The sequence below is a fragment of the Heterodontus francisci genome, chromosome 49 (assembly GCF_036365525.1).
Source record: "Heterodontus francisci isolate sHetFra1 chromosome 49, sHetFra1.hap1, whole genome shotgun sequence".
In the NCBI taxonomy this organism is placed as follows: Eukaryota; Metazoa; Chordata; class Chondrichthyes; order Heterodontiformes; family Heterodontidae; genus Heterodontus; species Heterodontus francisci.
Window position 1 is genome coordinate 13166790 of NC_090419.1, and position 22691 is coordinate 13189480.

Here is a 22691-nt window from a genome sequence, read left to right on the forward strand (position 1 = left end):
TCAGTACTGACCCTCCGACAGCACGGAGCTCCCTCAGTACTGACCCTCCGACATTGCGGCGCTCTCTCAGTACTGACCCTTCAACAGCGTGGCGCTCCCTCAGTACTGACCCTCCCACAGTGCGGCGCCCCCTCAGTACTGACCCTCCGACAGTGTGGTGCCCCCTCGGTACTGACCCTCCCACAGTCTGGTGCCCCCTCAGTACTGACCCTCCCACAGTGCGGCGCTCCCTCAGTACTGACTCTCCCACAGTGCAGTGCTCCCTCAGTAATGACCCTCAGTGCGGTGCTCCCTCAGTAATGACCCTCTGACTGGGCGGCGCTCCCTCAGTACTGACCCTCCGACAGTGCGGCGCTCCCTCAGTACTGACCCTCTGACAGTGTGGCACTCCCGCAGTACTGACCCTCCCACAGTGCGGCGCCCCCTCAGTGCTGACCCTCCCACAGTGCGGCGCTCCCTCAGTACTGACTCTCCTACAGTGCGGTGCTCCCTCAGTACTGACCCTCCGACAGTGTGATGCCCCCTCAGTACTGACCCTCCCACAGTGCGGCGCTCCCTCAGTACTAACTCTCCCACAGTGCGGCGCTCCCTCAGTAATGACCCTCAGTGCGGTGCTCCCTCAGTAATGACCCTCTGACTGGGCGGCGCTCCCTCAGTACTGACCCTCCGACAGTGCGGCGCTCCCTCAGTACTGACCGTCTGACAGTGTGGCACTCCCGCAGTACTGACCCTCCCACAGTGCGGCGCTCCCTCAGTACTGACCCTCCGACAGTGCGGCGCTCCCTCAGTACTGACTCTCCCACAGTGCGGCGCTCCCTCAGTAATGACCCTTTGACAGGGCGGCACTCCCTTGGTACCATAAATAATTTAAAAAGGGAGTTGGACAGGTACTTGAGGATGAGGAACTCACAAGGTTAAAGACAAAAAGCAGGGGATGCGGGATTAAGCACAACTGCTTAGAAACACCGACGTGTTTATTGGTGCTCAGAAGCTGGTATAAAGCACCATACATGTGAGGGAGAATAGAATCTGGATTTATTGCACAGGAAGAGGACAGCCAGCACAATCAGATAAGTTTCATACATTAAATAGACCTAGTCAAGACATTCCCAATTTATTATTTCATCATCAACAACAGTATATCTTGGTGTTTAACCCACACTGAAAAATGCTTTCTTTTTCCTGTTTTATCCACATAGCATATCCTGCCTTACCTCTCCCGAAGGTGCTGAATTCCATTAGACACTCTCCCAAGCGACCCGTTCTCCATCTCTGAGCTCAGAAGGCACATAAACGCAGGGGAATACGACCCTGGTTCTCTCCTGATGTCTACAGACATGAGCTTCCCAGCAGGGTCACACCGGACTGTTAATCAGAAGAAGGAACCCTGGCTGAGTTTAAAGCCACGGTCGGTGGCCATTCGGCCCATTGAGTCAATGGCAGCACTCTAACAGCAATTCAGCTAGTTCCACTCCCCTGCCCGTTCCCTAGCAGTCCTGTAAACTTTCCCTTTGGGTGTTCATCCAATTCCCTTTTGAAAGTCATGATTGAATCTGCCTCCACCACACTCTCAGGCAGCACATTCCAGATCCTAACAACTCTGCGTAAAAATCTCTTTCCTCATGTTGCCATTGGTTCTTTTTACCAATCACTATGAATCAGTGTCCTCTGGTTCTCGATCCTTCTGCCAATGGGAACAGTTTCTCCCGATCTACTCTGTCCCGATCCCTCATGATTTTAAACTCTGCTATCAAATCTCCTCTCAATCTTCTCTTCTCCAAGGAGAACAACCCCAGCTTCTCCAATCTATCCATGTAACTGAAATCTCTCACCCTTGGAACCATTCTGCAACTTCTCTAAACCCTTCACATCCTTCCTAAAATGTGATGCCCAGAATTGGACACAAACTCCAGCTGAGGCCGAGACAGTGTTTTATAAGGCTTCGCCACAACTTCCTGGCTTTGGTACTCTATGCCTCTTTTTCTAAAGCCCAGGATCCCGTATGCCTTTTAAACCACGTTCTCAACCTGCCCTGCCACCTTCAACTACTTGTGCACATATACCCCCATGTCCCTTTGCTCCTGCGCCCTGCACACCCAAGTCTAGATCACTAATCTCGAACAAGAAAAGCAGCAGGGGTTTTAGTACTGACCCCTGGGGAACTTTACCATATACCTTCCTCCAGTCCAAAAAACAAGCAACCATTCACCAGGCTGTTTCTTGTCCTTAAATCAATTTTGTATCCATGCTGCCACTGTTCCTTTTATTCCATGGGCTTCAGGGAAGCACAGGAGGGAGCTAGCTCACTAGCAGCAACTTAAATGATAATAATCAGAAATGTATTCAAAAAAAGTACAGTGCTTCAAGAAATTGCCGGTGACATTTCTTTAAGGGAGCACTGCTGAAGAGTAACAGCCTGTGTGAGAGAGTGCACACAGATTGGTTCCATGTTCTGCTCGGTGTTTGGATCACTCCTACCCCACACAGGTCCTTCCATGTTGTATCCCATTCTCCATTCAGTGTCAACCCCTGTGTTTCCTAGCCCCTGGACCCAACCTCGTTTGGAACAAAAGACAGTTGTAGGATCGTAAAGTTAGTTTCTTTCAAACTGAGCCCCAACCGCAGTTTCAATATTCTTTCCATCCGCTTATTCTCCTCCTCCTCTTTGGCTGGTTCCCTGGGAGCTGGTCGCCCTCAGGTACATCACCTGAGACGCTGTTCTTCATGTGTGCAGGGACTCTCAGCGGGCTATTCGAGCTTGGAGCCGAACCCAAAGCTACCCCAACCCAACGTCCAAGTAGACAGGCCTGCTTATAACTAAATAAATCTGGAATAAAAAGCTAGTCTCGAGTCTTGGCGACCACGAAACTATCGGATTGTAGCAAAAACCCAGTTGGTTCAATAATTAGGGAAGGAAATCTGCCGTCCTTTACCTGGTCTCGGCTAGATGTCTCCAGACCCACAGCAATGTGGCTGACTCGTCACTGCCCTCTGAAACGGCCCAGCAAGCCACGCAGTTGTACTGACGGGGGCTCACCACCACATTCTCAAGGGCAATGCCTGCATGCTGTGAATGAATGATGAAAGAATAGCTGCTATGTGCCTGAACTATAGCACACACCGCACATCCAAAAGTATGTGAAGTGCTTTGCCTTGTTTGTTAAGCATTGGGTAAAAGCAAGGTGGTCTTTCTTTAAGACTATGGCACTCACAAGGATGGAATGATATTCAGGCTAGAAGCAGCAGTGTTTGGTTGAAGTGTTGAGGTGCACTGGCCAAACCCTGAAGGAAAGAGGTTTGACATGGACTGCTGCCAAAATCTGATCGAGGGACAATTCAGTGTCTGCACTTCAGAGACAGAAGCACCCCGAGTGGTATCTGGATACTAATAGCCATACTAGCATGCCAAGGCTTAAATGTTTAGTTAAATTGCGTTCTCCCATCCTATTTGCATTCGTTATGATCTAATCAGATTTTCTGTCACTATTGAAGAGTGAAAACACATCAAGCTTTTACATTAAAATAAAATTAACCGAGCAGCTGGAGTACAACACATTTTCAACATCTCTCGGGCTACTGATCCTCCGAGAGACTGGTCAATACCTGATTTAACTAAAAACAGACAATGCTGGAAACACTCGACAGGTCAGGCAGCATCTGTGGAGAGACAAAGGTCGGGTTAACAATTCAGATCCATGGTCAGAACCTAACTTTCCTCGCTCCACAGATGCTGCCTGGACCCTGCTCAGCGTTCTCTGTTTCTGTTTTAGAGTGCAGTATTTTTTCACTTTTTTTTTGTCTCACCCGATTGTATGAATTATTTTAACGTGCGACAGTTGCAATGGCACTCACGTACAGGAAAACACCTCACAGCACTTCACAAGAAGTGAAAATTGGGGAAATGGAGAAGCCCGGGCTATCCAGGAATAGGCATTTTTAAGAAGGGCTTTTGAAAGCAGGGAGGGAGATGGCACAGCAGAGGGAGACAGGCAGGGGGATGAGAGAGCAGGGACAAAGTAGCTTAAGCAGCAAGTGCCACTGGCACAGTGGATGAGGCAGGAAAACAGAGTACCCTGGCCTCAGAGGAGCAGAGAAAGTGCATATGGGACTGCATGGCCCTGATTGACAGGGTAAAGGGATTTCAAAGTGAGCAAGCAGATTTTGAGATCAACACACCAGCGACAGGACAGAGAGCAACGGCCCACAAACTCGTGTCCAGTATCCTGGGAGAGATCGAGGCACAGACCGCCAGCAATTATTGCACAAAGTTACAGTCAGTCAAGTCACGTTTCACGCCGATGACCTCATGCAGGGACACTTTTGGATTATCTGAATGGCTCGAGTGACCAGCTTCGGATGGAAACATAAGCAGAGTCCAAATGCTGTCCCAAGTAATCCTATAATCAGTCCACAGATGAAACAGGCAAGTTGACTTGAGTCCGAGTCAGTGGTTTCTTCTGAGGGGTCCAGAATTTCTGGCTCTGTAAACAAGTCACAAGCTTATTCGGGACTGTTTGGATCAGAAATCAACCCTGAGCCAGTTCCAACAGCGAGGTCGGGTCCTAGCTCAAACTGCCTATAGTGCTCGGTTCCATTTCTACTCTAGGCAGTATTCCCCCTTCTCTCCCGACGGTGCTGACTATTATTGGGGTAAGGGTTCCAAAGGCTACCAACCATGTGTAAGGCCAGACAACATCAGCAGCAGGTTTGATCATATGGAGCCCAATTCAAGACCTCCGCGCTCCTCCTATTCTGGCCTCTTGCAACCCACCTGCCCGATTTCCATCACTCCACCATTGGCGGCCGTGCCTTCAGCTGCCTGGGGCCCTGAGCTCTGGAATTCCCTCCCTAAACCTCTCCGCTCCCCACCTCTCTCCTCCTTTAAGACGCTCCTTAAAACCTACTCTTTGACCCGGCTCTGAAGTAAGAAAGTATTGCAGGTGTCCTAGACACATTTCCATTGAAGAGCCTGCAGTTCTACATCTGGAGGATGTTGTAGTGAAGTTCCCTGGGGTCCCCACTGATTTCAAAGCATCAAATGCCCAACTGCAACACGCTGAAGGATTACACTATAATCTTTCTGTGATGTCCTGCACGCGCCCAACCTACATTGCAAAATCACGTTCATTTTCCATTGACTCAGTTCCAAAATGAAGTGGCTGTGCTTGGGAACCCTGTGTAATTTGGCTGATCATGGTTCCACATCTCTTACCCCAGTAGGTTATCATCTCCTCATTGCTGATTGTGTGAACCACTTTGCAGGAATACACGTCCCCAGCGGCTGGCTGGATTTGTGCGTATCTGAACACCTGGAATCGCCAGTCATCACCAAACGAGAGCTTTGAGGAGTTCACGTCGCCGTCGAGAGGCACCTCGTTCTTCTGCAGAGTGATGTTAATTGTCGGAGGGAATAAACCACTGACTAAACAGGTCAAAACGTTTGTCTCGCCGAAGGCAACCGCTTTCTCCGGATACAGGAAGAGCTCGGCAATTTCTGAAAAGATCCAATTAAATATTTCATAATAAGCGGCTGACTAATGCTTATGAATTTCTTCCAGTTCTGCTCACTACAGTTGCTGATCCATGTTGAAGTACTGCACCACAAACATACCTATCGCATGATGACAGCAATGTCATCTCAATTTCCAACTCAAACGTATAGATCAAAAACCCCAAAGAAGCCAGGGTTATTGATGAAAATGGACCAAAGTCTCGCCTCCTAATGTCCTGGCCAGTTGCCTGATACGACAAAGTAACTTGGAAGTGCAAATCACTGATAATATAGGCGAACATAGGCAGCTGGCAGCATCCCACAGGGAGCTGCTAATGTTCTTGGCATCAGTGACTGCGGGGAGAGCATTTAACCACACTCACCATGTTATAAAAAGGATATGGAGGCACTGGAGAGGCTGCAGAAAAAGATTCACAAAGATGATTCCAGAAATATGGGGGTATACATATCAGGGGAAGATGGATAGGTTTGGTGTCTTTTTTCTTGCAAAGCGAAGGCTGAGGGGTGACTTAATAAAGGTCTTTATTATGAAAGGTTTTGATAAGAGTGGATACAGAGAGAATGTTGTGGGGAAGAACAAAACTAGAAGCCATCAGTGTAACATTTTGGTTAAGAAATCCAATCAGGCATACTTCTTTCCCCAGAGAGTGGTGAGAATGTGGAACTCGCTACCACAGGAAATGGTTGAGGTGAATAGTATCGATGCATTTATGGGAAGCTAGATATGCATATGAGGAAGAAGGGACTAGAGGGTTATACTGATAGAGCTAGATGAGGAATGGCAGCAAAGACATGGACTGGTGGGGGTCAAATGGCCTGTTTCTGTGCTGTACGTCTTCTGTAATCTCAGCTCTTTTGAGCAGCCAGATAGGGCCTCAGCAGAGGGACCAACATATGAATTAGGAGCAGGAGTAGGCCACTCGACCCCTCGAGCCTGCTCCGCCTTTCAACAAGTTCATGGCTGAACTGATCACTCCACATTTCCACCGACCCCCGATAACCTTCCACCCCCTCCCCCTTGCTTATCAAGAATCTATCTACCTCTGCCTTAAAATTATCCAAAGAAAACATTTCTCCTCATCTCTTTCTTAAATGGGCGACCCTTTATTTTTAGACAGTGACCCCTAGTTCTAGATTCTCCCACAAGGGGAAACATCCTTTCCACATCCACCCTGTCAAGCCCCCTCAGGATCTTATATGTTTCAATCAAGTCGCCTCTTACTCTTCTAAATTCCAGCGGATACAAGCCTAGCCTGTCCAATCTTTCCTCGTAAGACAGCCCGCCCATTCCAGGTATTATTCTAGTAAACCTTCTCTGAACTGCCTCCAACGCATTTACATCCTTCCTTAAATAAGGAGACCAGTGGTGTACACAGTACTCCAGACGTGGTCTCACCAATGCCCTGTATAACTGAAGCATAACCTGCCTACTTTTATATTCAATTCCCCTCGCGATAAACGATAACATTCTATTAGCTTTCCTAATTACATGCTGTACCTGTATATTAACCTTTTGCGATTCATGCACTAGGACACCCAGATACCTCTGCATCTCAGAGCTTTGCAATCTCTCACCATTTAGATAATATGCTTCCTTTTTTATTCTTCCTGACAAAGTAGACAATTTCACACTTTCCCACATTATACTCCAATTTGCCAGGTCTTCGCCCACTCACTTAACCTATCTATATCCCTTTGTAGCCTCCTTCTGTCCTCTTCACAAGTTACTTTCCTACCTATCTTTGTATCGTCAGCAAATTTAGCAACCATACCTTTGGTCCCTTCATTTAAGTCATTTATATAAATTGTAAAAAGTTGAGGCCCCAGCACAGATCCCTGTGACACACCACTCGTTACATCTTGCCAACCAGAAAATGACCCATTTATGCCTACTCTCTGTTTCCTGTTCGCTAACCAATCTTCTATCCATGCCAATATGTTACCCCCTACACCATCAGCTTTTATTTTCTGCAATAACCTTTGATGTGGCACCTTATCAAATGCCTTCTGGAAATCTAAGTACAATACATCCACCGGTTCCCCTTTATCCACAGCACATGTAACTCCCTCAAAGAACTCCAATAAATTGGTTAAACATGATTTCCCTTTCACAAAACCATGTTGACTCTGCCTGATTATCCTGAATTTTTCTAAATGCCCTGCTATAACATCTTTAATAATTACTTCTAACATGTTCCCTAAGACAGAAGTTAAGCAACTGGCCTGTAGTTGCCTGCTTTCTGTCTCCCTCCCTTTTTGAATAAAGGAGTTACAGTTGCTATTTTCCAATCTAATGGAACCTTCCCCGAATCTAGGGAATTTTGGAAAATTAAAACTAAATCATCAACTATCTCACTAGCCACTTCTTTTAACACCCTAGGATGAAGTCCATCAGGACCCGGGGACTTGTCAGCCCGCAGCTCCAACAGTTTGTACACCACTTCCCTGGTGCTTGTAATTTTCTTGAGTTCCTCCCTCCCTTCCATTTCCTGACTTACAGCTAATACTGGGATCTTACTTGCATCCTCAATAGTGATTACCGATGCAAAATATCTGTTCAAGTCATCTGTCATCTCCTTATTATCCATTATTAATTCCCCAGCCTCACTTTCTATAGGACCATGCTCACTTTGTTAACGCTTTTCTTTATTAACTATCTATAGAAATCTTACTATCTGTCTTTATATTTCTAGCTAGCTTTCTCTCATACTCTAATTTTACCTTCCTTATCAACCTTTTAGTCATTCTTTGCTGTTTTTTATATTCTGTCCAATCACACCTCTGCCAATGCAGCACCCCCATCAACACTACACTGGAGTGTCAGACATGCTGCGTCTATAAAAAGAGGAACATTTAAATGAAGTGCTGTGTTTGTGTGAAAGTATTCGCTGCAGACGTTGTCATTGTGAGGTCCCACAGTGTGAGCCCCTTGTACACTCTGTCTTAACTCAAACCTCTAGTTGTAGCAGTAAATGTAGTAGGTGGCACTGAGGAAGCCTTGTCAGCTACTTGTGGGTGTAGTCCCTGCCCTTCCGCACCACAGAATATCCTGTGATGTATTTGCTGTGGCATCTATATACGTTCAGGGGTACACCCTGCCACTTGAACAGATGCAGGCGATGGCACAAGACTGGCACTGATGCGTCAAAGGACAGCAGACTGCTTACCCCTGTGGTATGCCATGCCTGCCCCTGCGACTGGCCAAGGCCTCTGGCACACTGACTGTGACCTTGCCAGTCACTGCTCGGAGCTGCAGCCCTCCTACCCGGACTCACCATTTGGGGGAGGTGAATTGTTGGTCAGTGCTATTGCTATGTCCATCATCCTCCGCTGCGATGCTATGGTTCTGCTGCTTTGCTGCACAAGTTCCGCCAAAATCCCACGATACTGCTCGAAGCCACTCACTTGGAACTGGACACTTGACAAGGTGGTGTCATAGTAAATGAAGATTCTGTCTTCCGTCTTCAGCTCACAGGCCAGGTCCATGAGGCTGGGATCATCTGTGACGAAACAGACGAGCTGCACCTTCCCTTTTTCTGAAAGGGGTAAGAACATGGAGAAAAACGGCCCTTGGATTCAACAACCACATTATCGTCTGCTGTAGCTTACAACCCAACCTCGAGCTTATTGTGCACTGGGTTAAAGAGCGTGTGTTTATACAAACCAGGCAGACAACTCGTGCAATAAAATCCCATAAACATCAGTAAAATGGTGGCAGTTGAAAACATTCCTGCAGCATTGATGTGAGGAATAAAAATTGATTCGAGATCCAGAGATCGCCTGTGCTAGCAGTTAAGACGAGTTCTTTCATCCCTGGAATCAAATCCTCCTGCCTGGAAGCGTCCAACCTAGATTGATTCCCGGGATGAGGGGGTGGTCCTACAAGGAGAGATCAAGTAGAATGGGCTTATCATTTTATTTCTTTGAGCAAGGGATGTGGGCGTCGCTAGCCAGGCCAGCATTTATTGCCCATCCCTAATCGCCCTTGAGAAGGTGGTGGTGAGCTGCCTTCTTGAACCGCTGCAGTCCGTGTGGAATAGTTAGGAAGGGAGTTCCAGGATTTTAACCCAGCGACAGTGAAGGAACGGCGATACAGTTCCAAGTCAAGATGGTGTGTGGCTTGGAGGGAGCTTGTAGGTGGTGGTGTTCCCATACGTTTGCTGCCCTTGTCCTTCTAGGTGGTAGAGGTCGTGGGTTTGGAAGGTGCTGTCGAAGGAGCCTTGGTGCGTTGCTGCAGTGCATCTTGTAGATGGTACACACTGCTGCCACTGTGCGTCGGTGGTGGAGGGAGTGAATGTTTAAGATGGTGGATGGGGTGCCGATCATGCGGGCTGTTTTGTCCTGGATTATAGCGAACTTCTTGAGTGTTGTTGGAGCTGCACCCATCCAGGCAAGTGGAGAGTATTCCATCACACTCCTGACTTGTGCCTTGTAGATGGTGGACAGGCTTTGGGGGAGTCCGGAGGCGAATTACTCGCCACAGGATTCCCAGCTTCTGACTTGCTCTTGCAGCCACGGTATTTATAAGGCTAGTCCAGTTCAGTTTCTGGTCAATGGCAACCACCCCCCCCCCCCCCACCCCCACAGGATGTTGATAGTGGGGGATTCAGCGACGGTAACGCCCTTGAACGTCAAGGGGAGATGGTTAGATTCTCTCCTGTTGGAGATAGTCAACGCCTGGCACTTATTGAGTCACAACAGCACAAAAGCAGGCCATTCTGCCCATCGCGCCTGGGCCAACCCTCTGCAGAGCAATCCAGCCAGTCCCACTCCCCCCGGCTCTATCCCCCCCTTGTACCCCTACACGTTTGTATCCCTCACGTGCCCATCCAATCTCATTTCGAGATAATTCACCATCTCCGCTTCCACCGCCCTCGTGGGCAGCGAGTTCCCGGTCATTGCCACCCGCTGCGTTAGAAAAAGGTTCTTCCCCGCATTCCCCGCCCCCTCCTCTGCATCTCTGACCCAAAACCTTCAATCTGTGTCCCCTAGTCCTTGTATCGTCCGCTAAGGGGAACAACATAACTGAGAGCGAATTTATCGCCGCTAGGGGAATCTAGAAAGAGGGGTCACAGTCGCAGGATAAAGGAGGGGAGGGGGGGTGACCATTTCAGACGGAGATGGGGAGAAATTTCTTCAAAGAGTCATTTACGGCACCAAAGGAGGCCTTTCGGCCCATCCAGCCCGTGCCGGACTCACTCGGACGGTTGTGAATCTTTGGGACTCTCTAACCCGGGGGCGGTGAGAAATCTCCTTTGGGGAGGCGGCAATATTCGTCCTTCAACCCAGACCTCGGTCACGACTCACTTGGGGGGTGGGGGGGGGGGGGGGAAGGGGCTGGTGCGTGGGATCTTGCTGTGCGTTGCCCCAATGGCGGCACTTCACGACTTAGAGAATTTAAAAAAATAATTGTTTATTCTCACCCCCCCCCCCCACCTCAGATAGAGATAGTCTGCTGTTCCCCACTGCCGCCCCCCCCCCAACCCCACCACCACGGCCCCTTCCCCTCTACTCACCAAGTGCCGACACGGGACTGAGCGGGAGGAGGAGGAGGATGGAGAGGAGGCGGATGGAGGGGAGGAGGATGGAGGGGAAGAGTTTGGAGGGCAGGAGGAGGAGGGAGGGGAAGAGTTTGGAGGGGAGGAGGAGGGAGGGGAAGAGTTTGGAGGGCAGGAGGAGAAGGGAGGGGAAGAGTTTGGAGGGGAGGAGGAGGGAGGGGAAGAGTTTGGAGGGGAGGAGGAGGGAGGGGAAGAGTTTGGAGGGAAGGAGTTTGGAGGGGAAGAGTTTGGAGGGCAGGAGGAGAAGGGAGGGGAAGGGTTTGGAGGGGAGGAGGAGGATGAAGGGCAGGAGGAGGGAGGGGAAGATTTTGGAGGGGAGGAGGAGGGAGGGGAAGAGTTTGGAGGGCAGGAGGAGGGAGGGGAGGTTGTTGTTGTCTCGCTCCATCTCCTCAGTTTCTTTCTTTCTTCCTCAGGTTTCGGAGCAGAAACAGGAAATAAATCAAGTCAAATCAGTTCAAACTGTAAAGTGAAAGCGCGAGGAAGCGGCTCCTCCTCGGAGAATCCGAGCGAACAATCCGGAAGCTTCTGGAACCCGCGGAGAGAATGAGCGGAGGAGCCGCCAACCGTCTGGACATCAGAGGCTTCATCCTCCTGAGCTGGGGGCTAACGGACACCCTGGGTGAGGGAGGAGTGAGGGGGAATGAGGGTGAGGGAGGAGTGAGGGTGAGGGGAGGGGGGAGTGAGGGTGAGGGGAGGGGGGAGTGAGGGTGCGGGAGGAGTGAGGGTGAGGGGAGGGGGTAGTGAGGGTGAGGGGAGGGGGGAGTGAGGGTGAGGTGAGGAGTGAGGGTGAGGGGAGGGAGGAGTGAGGGTGAGGTGAGGGGAGGGGGTAGTGAGGGTGAGGGGAGGGGGGAGTGAGGGTGAGGGGAGGGGGAGTGAGGGTGAGGGGAGGGGGGAGTGAGGGTGAGGTGAGGGGAGAGGAGAGTGAGGGGAGGGGGAGTGAGGGAGGGTAGGAGGAGGGAGGAAGGGTGAGGGGGAGGGAGGGAGGAAGGGTGAGGGGGAGGGAGGAAGGGTGAGGAGGGTGAGGGGAGGGGGGAGTGAGGGTGAGGGGGGAGTGAGGTGAGGGGGGAGTGAGGGTGAGGGGAGAGTGAGGGAGGGTAGGAGGAGGGAGGAAGGGTGAGGGGAGGGAGGGAGGAAGGGTGAGGAGAGGAGGGGGTGAGGGAGGAGGGGGGAGGTGATGAGGGAGGTAGAGGTAGGTGAGGGGGGAAGGAGGGGGTGAGGGAGGGAGGGGGTGAGGGAAGGAGGGAGGCGGTGAGGGACGGAGTGGGGAAGTGGGAGGGAGGATTTGGGCATTCCGAGAGGAGATGGGAGAGGGGAAAGAGGGAGGGGGCAGTGGAGGCGGGAGTGGGGTGAGAAGGGAGGAATGGTAGGGGGAGAGTAGGGGAATGGAGCGTGTATGCAGGGGTTTCGGGAAGGGGGGAGGGGATAGGAAGGGGGGGGCGAGGCGAGGGGTGTAAGGGAGGGAGGAGATGGGGGAGTGGGTAAGAGGGGGTGGGTCGCATGGGGGGGATGGGAGAAGAGGAGATGGAGGCGTGGAAAGGGGAGTGGAAAAAGGGGGGCATGGGAGTCATGGGGCGGGGGGGGGGGGTGAGGGTGGGAGTGGCCATTCGGAGAAGGGGAGGAGGTGTGGGGAGCATGGCCTCTACACCTGAGCCTCGCTCTCCAGCCTGAGGGCCATCGACACCTGAGCCTCGCCCTCCAGCCTGAGGGCCATTGACCGCCGCAGCTTCCCGCATGAGGTCTCAGTGGTCAGCAGGCAGTTCCCAGGTTGATATTCCCCCTCCCCTGACTCATTCCCGCTGTTTGCACAGAGATGGGGCAAACTGCTAAAACAGAGTGGCGTCGGGAATTGGGTGAGGGTGGGAATTCGGTGCAGGAGGGGAAGGCAACAGTAAACAAGTACAGAGGATGTCAAGGTTCACAGATGACACAGACCACCCGTAAGTGGGAACTCTGTGTGGCTTGGCACCTGACCTCTTTACTCTGTCTTTTTTTTTGTGTGTGTTGGGTCAGTCTTGCGTGGATTCTGATGCCACCCTTGGGTGGGGTTTTTTTTTTTGTCATGTTCTTTTCCAGGAATACACCTGATCCAGCTGCTTTTCTCCTGCGACGGGCCTCACCCCTGGGTGTCGAGCCTGCGGTTTGCTTACGACGGGGAAGACTACATTAAATTTAACTACACCACAGATAAATTCGTGGCCGCCAACCCACTCGCGCAGCCTTTTGTCGACAGCTTTAACAGCGACGCAAAGATGGTCAGAAAGTACGTCCGCTACGGTTATTACGGGACTTTGGTGGCGGAGGCGGTGCTGCAGGTCGCTCAGACCCTCACTGGTAAGCTGCCACGCGGCGCACAGGCTTAACAAGCAGCCCGTCTGGTATGTATCATGGAATCATGGAAAGGTTAGAGCACAGGAGGAGGCCATTTGGCCCATCCTGTCCGTGCCGTCCCTCTGCGAGAGCAGCTCACCCAGTCCCACTCTCCCTGCCTTTTACCCCGTTCTCTTTTGAAAGCCACGGTCGAACCTGCCTCCACCACGCTCTCAGGCAGCGCGATTCGGACCACTCGCTGCGTGGAAAGGTCTTTCCCCATGCCGCCGTTGCATGGTACTCGCAGGCCTCGAAGAACTTCATTCCCATCTATGCCGACACCTCAACTGACTCAGCCCAAGAACCCGAAGGGAGATGAGCGAGAAATTCACACAGCGAGTTACTATCAGGAACGTGCCACCTGAAAAGGCGGTGGAAGCAGATTCAGCAGCAACTATTTGCCAACTCCTTCCTGAATAAACCGCGACGGCCTATATTTACATATACGTCTTTAACATAGTGAAACTTCCCAGGAGCATCCTGAAGCAAACTGAAGCCCCGAGCCATATGAGGGTCAGGTGACCAAACGTTTGGTCAAAGCAGTCAGTTATCTTAAAGGAGGAGAGAGAGAGAAGAGGCGGAGAGGTTTAGGGAGGGAATTCCAGAGCTTAGGGCCCCAGGCAGCTGAGGGCACGGCCGCCGATGGTGGAGCGATGGGAATCGGGGGATGCTTGAGAGGCCGGAATTGGAGGAGCGCAGAGATCTCGGAGGGTTGTAGGGGGCTGGAGGAGGTTACAGAGATAGGGAGGGAGGGTGAGGGCCGTGGAGGGATCATGTGGTCAACGAGGACAAACAAGGTGATTTTATTTGAAGTTTGTTGCCTTCAGGGTTTCCTATCCTACTTTGCTGACGAGATTTAAACCCATTGCCCTTCCCTGTTTTGCAGCCAAGCCTTCCATCGCAATAACTGCACACCGCCTGAGTGGGGGGAACGGTCACTTGCTTCTGAACTGCCGTATAGGTGGATTTTACCCGAGAGCCATCAACACAACCTGGCTGCAGGATGGCGGCGCCGTTGAACAGGAAGTGTTGAAGAGCAGGATTTTACCAAATAAGGACGGGACATTCCAGGTCACACTGCGGATCAGCATTGATCCCGGGAGGGGCGACTCCTACACCTGTCAAGTGGAGCACAGAAGCGCCCCCGAGAAACTAACAGCAGTTTGGGGTAAGATCCGGCATCTGAACTGTCGGGCAGTCCAACGCCACGTTCTTCTTTAATGCAAGTATCCACTGGGCTGTTAAAGCCTCCCCAATGTGTCAGAGCACAAATATACATTGCCTGGTGCATTACTGACCCTTATGAACCAGGAAAATTAGCCCCTTAGATTCTTGCAGTGACTTAACTGCTCAGTATAATTTTCTTGCTTGCAAATAAATGTCACTATTAGCTTTAGCCTGAAGAGAATGGTTTGCTTGTGGTATTTACCACATTTAAAGTGGACGGGACAATATGGTGGGCATTTTATTGTAACTAAAGAATAATTATTCTATTAGCATGGCATCCCCTCAAGGCATGAGTACACATGATCTACTTAAGTAAAGTGTCATTCTGCCCCCTCCACAGTCGAATGCCTTGCTGTGCTCGCACCTGGAGGTGATACCAGAGGGCAGCCAGTGCCCATGGAACCTGCGACCGGTTGCCTTTGGGAGGGGAAGCGAGAAGACTCAGGGAATCTGTTAGAATACCAGCATCCAAGTTGGCCTGTGTATGCGACACCTCTCATTGATGGGACAATGTGCAGGGGGTAGTTGCAGCAGAAGCATCACTGGGTTGGCTTCTGGAGTTTGCCAGTTGCATGGATACTCGCCTGAGAGCAGCTTGCCTACCCAGCCTCTCGGTTGCATTGACCCATGATCTCAGGAGACCGAGGGTCTCACGGAGAAAATAAAGAGGGACCGATGACCCGCCCATTGCAGCCAAACCTCCCTACACTGTAATATCTTTCAACCCTAACTCGATGTTGTTTTCCCCAGTTCCCAAGAGGAAAAACGTGCTGCTGACTCACGGAAAAGTGATCGGGCTGATACTCATGGTAGTTGGCGTCATTATTGCTGCAATTGGGGCGTTCATCGGATGGAAAGGTAGGAATATTGCTACACGTTCAAACCAGCCATTGAAACACTGCCCTTTGCAAACTACTCGGACAGTCCCTTCCAGATGGCACAGTCGGTGTATTTGCGCGTTTGCTATGCCTCCCTGGGTCACTTAGAGCCCATTCGCGCTCTGACAAATGTCAGAGAGGTCTGACCGACTTCCCTTTTTCTCGATTTGTTTTCTTTTTAAAACTGTGGACTGTTTAAATTGATGAGGTGGAACTTCCTCCCGAGGGAGCAGTTTTGCGACAGATTGGAAATGGCTGTGTATCCTCGCACTTCCTGACATGTCACTGAGAGATGTGGCAGCTGAAGTGAGACTGGTATGTTTTCAAGCCTGTTGCGCTTCGCCAAACCGATAGATAAACCAGGTAGCTGTGCAGGCAGGCACGTCCAGCCCACGAGCTCAGTGGTCCAGTGGGGAATCTCCTGGTATCTCTGACATTCCCCTCCCGTTAAAGGTACGGATTGCAGGTTAACCCGCTGACGGATGAGTCAGACTGTGTTTCACCGGGAGGTGGTTTCTCTCAGATCTGCGAGGGGAGGCAGAGGGAGAGTTAAACACGTAATCAGAGCTGTGTTAATTATTTCTTCTCAGGGCGCCATGCCAGTGGCTCACAACCTGGGCCGAATCAGGGTCAAGCCAACACACATTTGGATGCCTATGGCTGTAGCACAAATTCAGGTAACTGCTTCCCCGGCACAACATACCATCAGTCTCTGCATTGTTCCCACAGACATTGAGATGTGGCGGTTTATTCTCTCCAGGAATAATGCACAGCAATTGTTTACAAACTCGCAGCCAAGTTCTAGGTGGGGCCTATATCCCGGGCTGCTGCTACACAAGGTCACTGAGTCTCTCCCTCAACACTGGCATGAGGACCTGAAAAGCGAATATAGGGGGTTAGGTTGGAAGCTAAAAGGCAGGACGAGCAGGATAGTAATCTCAGGATTGACACCGGTGCCACGTGCTAGTGAGGCTAGAAACAGAGAGTGAGTGCAGCTGAACACGTGGCTACAGAGCTGGTGTAGGAGGGAGGGCTTCAGATATGTGGATCATTGGGATATCTTCTGGGGAAGGTGGGACCTGTACAAGAAGGACGGGTTGCATCTGAACTGGAGGGGCACCAATATCCTGGGCGGGAGGTTTGCTAGCGCTCTTCGGGAGGGTTTAAACTAGTTTGGCAGGGGGATGGGAACCGGAGCTACGGATCAGTGGATGGGGTAGCTGTTGAACAGGCAGATACAGAGTTCAGAGAGTCTGTGAGGAAGGTTAGACAGTTGACAGGGCAAAGTTGCAACCAGTATGATGGGTTGAAGTGTGTCTATTTTAATGCAAGAAGTGTCAGGAATAAGGGTGATGAACTTAGAGCATGGATCAGTACTTGGAGCTACGATGTTGTGGCCATTATGGAGACTTGGATATCACAGGGGCAGGAATGGATGTTGGATGTTCCGGGGTTTAGATGTTTCAAAAGGAATAGGGAGGGAGGTAAAAGAGGTGGGGGAGTGGCATTGCTAATCAGGGATAGTATCACAGCTGCAGAAAGGGAGGTCGTCGAGGAGGGTTTGTCTACTGAGTCAATATGGGTGGAAGTCCGAAACAGGAAAGGAGCAGTCACTTTATTGGGAGTTTTCTATAGACCCCCCATTAGCAACAGAGACACGGAGGAACAGATTGGGAGGCAGATTTTGGAAAGGTGCAGAAGTAACAGGGTTGTTGACAACTTCCCTAATATTGATTGGAACCTCCTTAGTGCAAATAGTTTGGATGGAGCAGTTTTGGTCTGGTGCGTCCAGGAAGGTTTCCTGACTCAATATGTAGATAGGCCGACTAGAGGGGAGGCTATGTTGGATTTGGTGCTTGGCAACAAACCAGGCCAGGTGGCAGATCTCTCGGTGGGAGAGCATTTCGGTGATAGTGATCACAACTCCCTGACCTTGACTATAGTCATGGAGAGGGACAGGAGCAGACGGGATGGGAAAATATTTAATTGGGGGAGGGGAAATTACAATGCTATTAGGCAGGAACTGGGGAGCATAAATTGGGAACAGATGTTCTCAGGGAAATGCACGACAGAAATGTGGAGGTTGTTTAGGGAGCACTTGCTGCGACTGCTGGATAGGTTTGTCCCGATGAGGCAAGGAAGGGATGGTAGGGTGAAGGAACCTTGGATGACAAGAGATGTGGAACAGCTAGTCAAGAGGAAGAAGAAATCTTACTTAAGGTTGAGGAAGCAAGGATCAGACAGGACTCTAGAGGGTTACAAGGTAGCCAGGAAGGAACTGAAGAATAGACTTAGGAGAGCTAGAAGGGGACATGAAAAAGTCTTGGCAGGTAGGATTAAGGAAAATCCCAAGGCGTTCTACACTTATGTGAGGAACAAGAGGATGGCCAGAGTGAGGGTAGGGCCGATCAGGGATAGTGGAGGGAACTTGTGCCTGGAGTCGGAGGAGGTAGGGGAGGTCCTAAATGAATACTTTGCTTCAGTATTCACTAGTGAGAGGGACCTGGTCGTTTGTGAGGACAGCATGAAACAGGCTGATATGCTCGAACAGGTTGATGTTAAGAGGGAGGATGTGCTGGAAATTTTGAAAGGCATGAGGACAGATAAGTCCCCGGGGCCAGACGGGATATACCCAAGGATATTACGGGAAGCGAGGGAAGAGTTTGCCGTGTCTTTGGCAATGATCTTTGCGTCCTCACTGACCACTGGAGTAGTACCAGATGATTGGAGGGTGGCAAATGTTATTCCCTTGTTCAAGAAAGGGAATAGGGATAACCCTGGGAATTATAGACCAGTCAGTCTTACGTCGGTAGTGGGCAAATTATTGGAGAGGATTCTGAGAGGCAGGATTTATGATTATTTGGAAAAGCATAGTTTGATTAGAGACAGTCAGCATGGCTTTATGAGGGGCAGGTCATGCCTCACAAGCCTTATTGAATTCTTTGAAGATGTGACAAAACACGTTGATGAAGGAAGAGCAGTGAATGTGGTGTATATGGATTTTAGCAAGGCGTTTGATAAGGTTCCCCATGGTAGGCTCATTCAGAAAGTAAGGAGGCATGGGATACAGGGAAAGTTGGCTGTCTGGATACAGAATTGGCTGGCTCATAGAAGACAGAGGGTGGTAGTAGATTGAAAGTATTCAGCTCGGTGACCAGTGGTGTTCCACAAGGATCTGCTCTTTGTGATTTTTATAAATGACTTGGATGAGGAAGTGGAAGGTTGGGTTAGCAAGTTTGCCGATGACACGAAGGTTGCTGGAGTTGTGGATAGTGTGGAAGGCTGTAGTAGGTTGCAACGGGACATTGACAGGATGTAGAGCTGGGCTGAGAAGTGGCAGATGGAGTTTAACCTGGAAAAGTGTGAAGTGATTCATTTTGGAAGGTCGAATTTGAATGCAGAATACAGGTTTAAAGACAGCATTCTTGGTAGTGTGGAGGAACAGAGGGATCTTGGGGTCCATGTCCATAGATCGCTCAAAGTTGCCACCCAAGTTGATAGGGTTGTTAAGAAAGCGTATGGTGTGTTGGCTTTCATTAACAGGGGGATTGAGTTTAAGAGCCGCGAGGTTATGCTGCAGCTCTATAAAGCCCTGGTTAGACCACACTTGGAATATTGTGTTCAGTTCTGGTCGCCTCATTATAGGAAGGATGTGGAAGCTTTAGAGAGGGTGCAGAGGAGATTTACCAGGATGCTGCCTGGACTGGAGGGCATGTCCTCCGAAGAAAGATTGAGGGAGCTAGGGCTTTTCTCTGGAGCAAAGAAGGATGAGAGGTGACTTGATAGAGGGGTACAAGATGATGAGAGGCATAGATAGAGTGAATAGCCAGAGACTTTTTCCCAGGGCGGAAAGGGCTATCACCAGGGGGCATAATTTTAAGGTGATTGGAGGAAGGTTTCAGGGAGATGTCAGAGGTAGGTTCTTTACACAGAGAGTGGTGGGTGCGTGGAATGCACTGCCAGCGGTGGTAGTAGAAGCAGATACATTAGGGATATTTAAGCGACTCTTGGATAGGTACATGGATGACAGTAGAATGAAGGGTATGTAGGTAGTTTGATCTTAGAATAGGTTAAAGGTTCGGCACAACATAGTGGGCCAAAGGGCCTGTACTGTTCTGTGTTCTATGAGTACTACCCAACCTGGTTCAACCTCTTGAGGTTCAGCAGTCTTTCTCCCGGCCCCTCCAATCTGAGCAGAATTTCCTAGCTGATGCCTGTCCGTTAATTCCTGGTGGAGATCGCCCCGGCCGGCACAAGGTGAGTATGCGATTGGGCCCGGCCATGACGTCAGACACCCAGCCGATACACACAGGCCGGGCTCCCACAGAAAGTACAACCCCCCCCCGCTTGGGTGAGGGGGTGGGTGGGGCGTCGGGTGCCTGTGGAACCTGAACCCCACCAACTGCAGGAGAGACGGGAAGAAATGAGGAGATGGGGAAGATGTTACATGCTAAAAATCAATGGTGGGAAGTCAGAGACTGTAGACAGTATGAGAGACAATATTGTGAGATCACTGCAGCGTTACAATTTTTATTAACGTGATTTAAAAAAAAAAATTATTTATTTAGAGATGCAGCACTGAAACAGGCCCTTCGGCCCACCGAGTCTGTGCCGACCATCAACCACCCATTAAACTAATCCTACATTAATCCCATATTCCTATTCCATCCCCACCTTCCCTCAGTGCCCCTACCACCTACCTATACTAGGGGCAATTTATAATGGCCAATTTACCTATCAACCTGCAAGTCTTTGGCTGCGGGAGGAAATGGGAGCACCCGGAGAAAGCCCACGCAGTCACAGGGAGAACTTGCAAACTCCGCACAGGCAGTACCCAGAATTGAACCCGGGTCGCTGGAGCTCTGAGGCTGCGGTGCTAACCACTGCGCCACTGTGCCGCCCATAGATAATTTAGATTATTTTCTAAAATTAATATCCACGACATAACTTTTACCCACAAAATGATCAAACGCCATTGAAAAATAGCTGCTCAGGGCCAGTACTTAATGGGGTCAGGAGAATGTAAGACAACGGGTGTGTTACAGGCAATACTGAGCTGTTGTTGCTTGTAAATATACCCTGACTGCTATTTGCATCCACTTTGTTCTCAGGAGTCTGCTCACAGGCTGAGCACCTGTGTGAAGAAATTGAATGGTCTCCAAGTCCTACGCCCGCTGAAAGCGAACCGTCAAATTCAGAAGGCCCACCGATATTTGGAGGTGAGGTGGCCAGTGTCTACGTCCTTGCGGGTCTGGATGAATCTGACTCCTGTCGCTGCTCTGCTTCCAGAGTGGAACCACTCGCCTTGTAAAGAGCTCCTTCCGTTTAACCAGCATTTGAACTCCAGAATGGTCGATCGTTTCAGAGACTGAGAGACGTGAGGCACTTGAGCGGAGCTGGATCTGAAATACAGTCAGCCCCTGGTTTAATATTTTTAGCTAACCCTGGCTCTTGTTAAATGCAGAAACTCAGGGAACTGTTGCACTATTATTGTGACTAATGGCGTGTTGACACTATAATGTGGCAAGGGTTAATAATCTAAGCAAATCATTTTGTTGCATTTACTTTTGGAGTGGGATTCTCTTCTATCTCTTTTAAAGTTACATTTCCCCTTGCAATAAATTTCATCTCTCTGCACAATGTTCTGTTGGGTCTCTAGGCAGGCATCTGTCATGTACTCATCCATCCCCCTGAGCCTTAAACTCAAATGTGTGTCCCATTCGGCTGTGCATAATGTTTTGTGATGTGACATTTTCTGCGCTGAAGGCACGATCTAAATACAGGTTCACTGATCAGTTCCATGCTGGTGACTGGCACTCAATGTAGTCCGTTCCATTTCATTGCACCTGTTCGTGAAACTGCCGGTGCAGCAGCTCCTCGTTCGTAGCGTCACCAGAAATGTTGGCGCTAACTTATTTTACGCGGACAGGATTCCCACTGCGCGTTCAGTGAGGTTACCTCGGCAGTGCGGAGGATCTCGGTCTTGGTGGAGAGGATTAATCCAGTCCGTGTTAGAGGTCAGAGGCGGTTCAGCACTTCCGAGGTGCTCAGCGAGCCCAAGTGACGCAGTTCCTCGTGTCAGTCACTGGGACCTTGTACCCAAACTGCGCCCCCAGTCGACTCACTATTTAACCCTAGGAAGTCCAGGTATCATTCTGGTAAATCTACACTGCCCTCCCTCCAAGGCCAGTGTATCCTTCCGCGGGTGTGGTGCCCAGAACTGCTCACGGCGCTCCAAGTGTGGACTACCTCTTTTAATTCAACCAATCAGAGTATTTCGCCAGTTAAGAGGTAATTAGTGTCCCCCGTCTGAATGGTGCACCACTAATAAGTAAAACGTTAAAGAAAACTTAAATCAAAATAACACTCCCAGGGATGATAGTGCACTGCAGTTCCTCCAGTGCCCACCAGTCAGGGAAGACCTCGAGCGTGCCGGCAGACACCGCGCGCTCCCTCACAGGGACGGACGCCCGCCCGCCCGGGCACGGGCGTGGCTGCGGAAGAGAAGGCAGGCCGTTGGGCCAACGACCCTCTCGACCACCCAGCGCCTGGAACTGTTAATGGCCACCTTGGCCAGGCCCAGGAGAAGTCCCACCAGGCTGTCCTCCCAACCAGACTGTCCTCCCAACCAGGCTGTCCTCCCAACCTGCTGGTTCGCTCGCTGCCCTCTGCACCGAGTGGCCATAGCTCAGGAGCGTGGGACTGAAGTGCAGCCAGAAGCTGAGCAGCCCCTTCACAGAATGGAATAGAGGCTGTCACCTCTCCCTTTCAACGTGTAAACCATTCATGACATTTTTGTATTGCAGTGAACTGCATTTCTGTAGCGCCATTCTCGACCTTTAGGCTTTCCGGCCAATGAGGTACTTCGAGAAGTGTGATCACTGTTGTTGGAAATGTGGCAGCCAACTTCTGAACAGCAAGCTACCTAATAACTAGATAAACTAATCTAATATTGGCCCAGGACACTGGGGAGAAGTACCACCCACCAAAGCCCATCGCTTACAGTCATGTCAGTGGGATCTTTTACATCCATTTGAGAGGGAAGACCGGGGCCTCGCTTAATGTCTCATCTGAAAGACGATACCTCCGACAGTGCTGCGCTCCCTCAGTACTGTCCCTTTGATGGTGCAGCAGTCCCTCAGTACTGAC

The 22691-nt window shown here is 50.4% G+C and overlaps 2 protein-coding genes across 2 annotated transcripts; one reads left to right on the top strand and one right to left on the bottom strand.

Annotated features, from left to right (window-relative positions):
- Window positions 1–1019: 1019 nt before the first annotated feature.
- Window positions 1020–11603, bottom strand: LOC137358410 (HLA class II histocompatibility antigen, DP alpha 1 chain-like). The gene is made up of 4 exons (XM_068024355.1): window positions 11029–11603; window positions 8788–9048; window positions 5213–5494; window positions 1020–4481 (listed from the first exon to the last, which is right to left on the bottom strand). The coding sequence occupies exons 1-4, from the start codon at window positions 11453–11455 to the stop codon at window positions 4291–4293; spliced, it is 1161 nt and encodes a 386-aa protein (XP_067880456.1). The 5' UTR covers window positions 11456–11603; the 3' UTR covers window positions 1020–4290.
- LOC137358411 (rano class II histocompatibility antigen, A beta chain-like) lies at window positions 11503–21323 on the top strand. Its single transcript, XM_068024356.1, has 6 exons — window positions 11503–11689; window positions 13144–13401; window positions 14324–14605; window positions 15415–15522; window positions 16133–16219; window positions 20654–21323. Exons 1-6 carry the CDS (start codon window positions 11614–11616, stop codon window positions 20851–20853), a joined length of 1011 nt encoding a protein of 336 aa, XP_067880457.1. The 5' UTR covers window positions 11503–11613; the 3' UTR covers window positions 20854–21323.
- Window positions 21324–22691: the final 1368 nt, after the last annotated feature.